The sequence below is a fragment of the Belonocnema kinseyi genome, chromosome 1, assembly GCF_010883055.1.
Source record: "Belonocnema kinseyi isolate 2016_QV_RU_SX_M_011 chromosome 1, B_treatae_v1, whole genome shotgun sequence".
Classification (NCBI taxonomy): domain Eukaryota; kingdom Metazoa; phylum Arthropoda; class Insecta; order Hymenoptera; family Cynipidae; genus Belonocnema; species Belonocnema kinseyi.
In genome coordinates, this window is record NC_046657.1 from 168058197 (window position 1) to 168064943 (window position 6747).

At 34.8% G+C, this 6747-nt stretch overlaps 1 protein-coding gene across 1 annotated transcript in view; it reads right to left on the minus strand.

Moving 5' to 3' along the window:
- LOC117181127 (venom carboxylesterase-6-like) overlaps positions 1-6747 on the minus strand; it is a 19912-nt gene that overhangs the window by 3620 nt on the left and 9545 nt on the right. Inside the window, exon 2 of the mRNA XM_033373698.1 lies at positions 36-198. Coding sequence (XP_033229589.1) covers positions 36-134 — 99 coding nt within the window. The 5' untranslated portion in view covers positions 135-198. The remainder of the gene's footprint in view (positions 1-35; positions 199-6747) is intronic.

The following is a 6747-nucleotide window of genomic DNA, read 5'->3' on the forward strand; positions in this document are numbered from 1 at the left end:
GATAAGAAGTATGCATTAAACGCGAAATCTCTTACCAATGGTGATTCAAATTCAAGGAGTGGTGTATAAACATTTAAGTACAGACAATCTTCAGCTCCTACTATCTTATCATTTTCGTCGATTTGAATACACATGCTTCTAAAAAAATTCGCTGCTCGAATTCCTGCCCAGTTACGTGCTGCCACAGGGTTAGCGAATCTAAATTTAAATTAAAATCTTTTCATGCTTGAGACCAGTATCACAAAAGGGTTACGTTAGTACTAAAGATAAACCATCCGTTAAAGAAATCCAAACATTCCTAGAACACTTAAAGAATCAAGCTTTTAAATGGAAATTAATTCTAAGAGAAAAATCAGATCAACAAACATTATTACATTTCCAGAGTTGTAATTAAATATTTTTAACAAAGAAACTGAAAGGTCACTCTGACTATTAATTATACAGACATCGCTAGAAACTGTTGGCGTGCTTTATCTTTCACCAACTACAATTGTTACTAAAAGACGTAGACCGAGTTCAATTCATAACTTACTCTAAAACAGAAGAATACGAATTAATAAAACTGATTGACTATAACTGGGAAGGAAACAAAATAACTGTTTATGTTTTTCAACAATTAGAGGTGACAAATAAAAGAGAATTAATAAAGGACGCACAAGAAGGACTGTTAGGAGGGCACTCTACCGTGATTTGGAAGAACACCGTTAACTGCTTTTCGGATAGGTCCCTCGAGCCGCCTACCGTTAACTGCTTTCAGGTTACTTATCCGATATGCAGTTAATGGTGTTCTTCCAAATCACGGCAGCACTACTGTGACGAGAAAACCTGACAGAAAATCAGACGAAAACATAACTGGCCCAATACTGCTAATAACGTTAAGGAATACAATAAAACTTGTATTCAATGCCAAATAAATAAAAGTAACACAAGAAATACTTAAAAATACACAAGCCCTGATATTCCACAAAAACCCAATAAAGAAATATTATCAAACTTACTGGGATCATACAAATAAACAAAAAATGGTAATAAATATATATTGGTATTACAAGATTACCTAATACGATACACAATAAACCACACCCCTTGAAGGCAAGTCAACCAGCTCAGCAATTAAAACTCTCTGGTCTAACTATATAAAATATTTGGGAGAACCATTAGAGATTTTAACAGATAAAGGACAAGAATTTTACTCTCAAGGAATGTCGACACTCTGCTTACGGTTAGGAATACAACACACATTCACGGCAGTTTACCACCCGCAAAGTAATTGGAAGAACGAGAGATTACATTCAATTATCAAAGATATGATTAGTTACTTCGACACACGAGACGGCTGGGACATTGAACTTGGACGTGTCATGTTGGCTTATAATGCAACAGTCAACAGTAACACCGGGTACACTTCGCACGAACTGCAATTCGGCTACGAAGCAAACACAGTATACGATATACCTCAAGCATTAGTAATAATTAATTCACTTGCAGAAACAAGAAAACTTATACACGAAAACAAACTAGAAAATGCTAAGGTAAATCTTGAAGTTAAACAAAACTCACAAACACCAGATTCTGATCATTTGGATCTTATAAAGATAAAGGATTTAGGTTTATTCGGAAATTTTAAATAAAACTCTCTAGATCCTTTTTAGAAAAGTCCTTTTCTAGTAACTAACTAATCTAATTTTATCATGTATGAAGTCAAGGAAGTATTGGGAAAGAAAAATGATCACAGAAAAGATATTAAACTCTTTTTTCAGAATGAAGACCGAAGCGGCGCACAGTGGGCTATTTTGCATAATGTGCTTTTAAAACCTAATATCTCTCGATTTAATTGACCAAAATAGAGGTTCTTTGAACGAGATTTAAGCTTATTAAATGCACAATAAGGCAAAATTATGAAGAAAATTTTTCCTTAATTTCCCAACCTGGAAATACATGATATTTTATAGATTTATTAATGCTTAATTCGAATCTGCCAGGAAAAATAGCGTAGCGTATTTCCTTTTCGAGAAAATTGCGGGTAAATACGAAAAAACCCTTATAGAGAGACACAAGTTGGAAACATAATGGTAACTTAACAAAGTTCATAATCTTTGGTTTTTTAGGGTCGCTGAATCCAAATCTGACATCAGAATTTTAAAATAAAGAATGGCGGATCCAATATAGTGCAAAAAAATATATGCAAAATGTAGGAAAATTGACAAAATATTACATGTTTACGTTTTCGAGGGCTCTGAATCCAAATCTGACATCAGAATTTAAAATAAAAAATTGTGGATCCAATATGGCGGAACGAAAATTGATAATATTTGGGCAACCTTACAAAATAAGTCATATTTACGTTTTTGAGATCGTTAAATCGCTAAAGGTTATTTTCGCGGTCACAGGATTATGTTTGAAACAAAAGAAACCCTTTTTAACCTTCGCAACTATAATTTTATCATTTGACGTGGTCGCAGATTATATTGATGATTACACTGTTTGAATAAAAAATATTGTGCATAAAGTGTTCCTGCAGAATTATTTGAGGTAAGTTCTGTTTCAGCTTAAATATGATTTTTAAATGTTTTTTGCATGATAGTGTATTAAGAATGTTAAAATAAAGAAAATTTTTTATTATGAATTTTAATTTTTACTCTTTTTTTTCCTTCTTGGGCTTCTTGTTTATAATTTTTTACGTTATTGACACAAAAATTTAATTGTTTTCAGAATGAGTAACCGAAAAAGTATTAAAAAGAATACAGTTGTTCGAACAAAAAAAAAATCACGAGTGCCTCCGAACAGCGGGAGAAAATGAATTGATATTAGCAAAGCCTCCTGCAGTTCACGATATAGTCCAGCGCTCGATCTACTAATATTTGCGGAAAACGACTCTGAGCTTCTAAAATTGGCACTAAACATATATGAAAGGAGAAAAGTTTGTGAAGCGGAATTTTTAAGTGAAGAAGAAAATGAGGGCGAATGCAATGAATCAAGACATTTAGGAGAAATCGCCATAGCATTCTGCTTAGAAAATAATTTAAATGAGAACTTCTATAAAGAATTGGTGAAGGATTGTCTATCCAAAATGGCAAATTCTATCCATGCTATGATAAACTTATCGAAGCTATGGTAGAGTGTAAACTGGAAGAAAGCAATTAATTGAGCATTTCTAAAATTAAAATTGTAGATCCCTTACAAAGAATCTTAAAAAAGCAGCTGAACGATTATGTGATGCTGTTGCTGTGGAGTGGGAAAATTTGTGGAATTTGCAATTGCTCGTTACTTTGGGTTTTGATAGTTCCTCAGCACATTTTAACTCTCAGCAGAAGTGTGTTGATTCAAATTAAGTACTACAACTACTTATTAAGTAATCCTCAAAGCAACAACTAAACGTGACAATAAAATCGAAGTGGATGAGATTCTAACTACAAATTCCAAACAGATTGATTCTGACAAACTACATACGTTGGGAATTAGACTTACGAACTTCGAAAAACAATTAAACCAAATTATACACCGACAATCCAAGAAAAACTGGATTGATAAGACTTTGGCTCTCTAAAATTCGTGGGGTATATAGCTATACTAATTCTTGTATTACTATTCGCTTACAAGGTAGGGATAATAGATTGTATTATCGCTAGTTTGAGAAAATTGATTTGTAATTTCTACGACTGCGCAAGTGAGTGACACTGCCAAACCATATTTAAACCCTGAAGTGTGTGCCGGGGTTCAGAGATTAAGAAATTTATAAACCTAATTAAACTATTAAGTTTACTTTTTATGAGGGAGATATCGCAACAGTCCAAATGAGTATTCGAATAATCAGCAGATTCCATTATAGAGTTCAATATGCTGAACGGAAATGTTTACTAATCAAAATTAGGTTTTAGTCTGGACATATTTTTGAGGATTATCCCTTTCCATGAGCCAACGTCGATATAATTATCTTAAACAACATTCAGTGAGTTTGTGGATTTGGATGAAAATTGGTACCAGGAGAGTTATTTGGAACGTTCAATATGAATTCAAGGTCAAAATTCTAAATTTCGAAACTTGACCAGATTTTTAGGGATATAAAGATCTCTATTTTATTTTACATGACGCACATTGCTTTAAACGCACTCTCGACTTTCTTTTCTTTTTTGCCGCAACATGCACCATACACTGTCAACAGGCTAAAATCTCGTTTTTGATATTTTAGTTACATTACGGTTTAAATTTCATTTTTCTTATATTCCATTACAAACCAATTCTAGAGGAATATTATAAATCATGGAAACAGCGTCAAGGGAAACTAAAGAATGTTTTTTCGGTACTTTAGTGCTTTTTAAGTTATCTTTAAATTTCCAACTATTTTTTACAGATGCATTAGGGTTTCCCGAAATCAATTTTATAATGTTAGATAAGAAGTTAGCTAGATTGTACGTAGGAGAACCAACGGTTGAAATAATTAGTCACCAATTTTTTACCATCTGAAAACAATATCGTTACATTTTTGTATCAACTATGGGCACTAAACTGGTCTTCACATTTTTTGTAAATTATTGCTTAAAAACTATTCGCGACAGTTTGATTATAATTAAATCTATGACATTTCCTTTATTAGCTCGATGAAATAATAATTTTTTGTTCTTTTTGATAAATTTTCACTGATTCAAATATTTGTTTTTGTTTTAAACTTATTGCTTTTACAAATATTTCAAACATGTTCAGTTCCATATTATCAAATTTTTATCTTTTGGTTATCTTGTTCCAGATTTTTAATGCAATTTTTAATTTTTTCGACGATATTGTTCACGGGAATTTCATTCCCGATTAATATCTAACTCTCTGCTTTTTAATTAATTAAACATACCTATACAGTCTATTTTTAATCATATAAACCCCGTTTTTAGTCCACTTAAAGTGCTCCGAATGTATTAGAGTACTAGGACCTGACAATCTACAGGTATTTCCGCATTTGTTCTTGGTACCAGACATTTAACTTTATCTTACTTTCCGTTTTTCTTTTTATGTTGCAAGCACAATTGCTCAACTCAGGCTCCTGAGTTCAATTATAGGTTGCATTTGGATCGGTAAATTGTAATTTATGCATGAGCCATCAAGAAACTATCCGATATAAATTCTCGGGGAAAGAAAGGATTTGTTTCATATCTTGAATACTTGTCCTGCGTATGCGGGTTTTAGATTTTCCATTTCTCAGCAGTCCAATCTCACTCGAACTGAGAAAATCGAGAAAAACTTCTTGCTCAAAGAACAAAAACAAAATGCAATATCAAAACATACGTAAGGGAAACTGTGTATTTAGTGGATGTTCCGAACTTATCTAAACGATCGTCGTTAGTATGTAGCCGAATTTAGCCGGAACTTAATTCTCGTGGATTTCCAATCAGAGTCTGAACTAACTCACAAGTCTAAAAGATACGTAAGGGCAAGCGATTCTTTCTGTTTGTCAATTCGCGCCGTACACTGTCACTTTAACAACACAAAAAAAACAATGTTCTTTAGTTTCTTTTTCATGTGTATGCGGATAAGTGAAAAGATAGGGAGTGACGAATGGAGAAAATTTTTTAGAGATTCATTTCAGGGATCAGATACACAGAAGAGAGATGAGGAGATTAGAAGAACTAGGGAGCCAGATCGAAAGGAGCTAAATGACGAGGAAGTAGAAAAGTAGATAAGAAATTTAAAAAAATCTAAGACCGCAGGGCTCGACGGTGTAAAGAAGGAAGCGTGTCTTTTTGGCACACAAGAGGTAAGGGAGGGGCTGAAGGGGGTAGTAAAAGAAATATGAAGGGAAAATATAGAGGAATTACGCTAATGTATGCGTCGTACAAAATGTACGCGATGGTGTTGGCAAATAGGCTGCGGAAGCATGTTCAGGGGAAAGAAATACTGCCGGAGAAGCAGGCGGACTTTAGGGAGGGAAGGAGTACTATTAACAATATTCTAAAAAGTCGCGTTCCCTTCGGTGGATTAGGTGAGGTTGTGGGAGGCAATGGAAGAAAGGGGAGTGAAGAGAGGCCGGATTAAAATGGTAAGGGAGGTATATGAGAAGACGAAAAATAGGGTAAGAGGGGGGGAGGGAATCCCTGAGGGATTCTGCATGGATAGGAGGTTGAGGCAAGGGTGCTCGCTTAGCCCAACGCTTTTTGCAATTTTATTCGCGGATATGGAAAGTAAGCTAGCGGCCGGAGTAGTGGGAGGAGTTAGGATGGGAGGAGTCAGGATATTGTCACTCGCATTTGCAGATGACATAGTGCTGATATCAAGAGTGAAAAGGCTTTAAAGGAGATGATGAAAAGGTTCAGAAGATACTTGGAAAAAAATAGGTTAGGGTTAAATGCGGACAAGTTGAAGTTTATAATGGGATGAGGGAGGGGAGTGGCAGTGGAAGGGAAAGGCGGTACAGAAGGTGAAAGAGTTTGTGTACCTGGGCATCCTGTTTCGGTGGAATGGGAGAGTGAATTGTCATATAAATATGTATTGTCAGGAAGAGGGCAGGAAAAACGAGTTTAGGGATTATAACAAGGAGTCAAGCGTATAAATATGAGAAGAATTTTTTGGAAGGAGAGGAGAGAATAAGAGAGTCAAGGTTTAACGTTAACTATGTGTGGATTGTACCCAGGGAGAGAGCACAATATTCGTGTGAGAAAGGACTTACGAGGGTGGATTGATAAGTTTCCGGCCTGACCAAGAGATGGCGCCACTAGGCCTACCTTGAGGTGGCGTTCTATAGTACCATCCTTAGATAGCTTG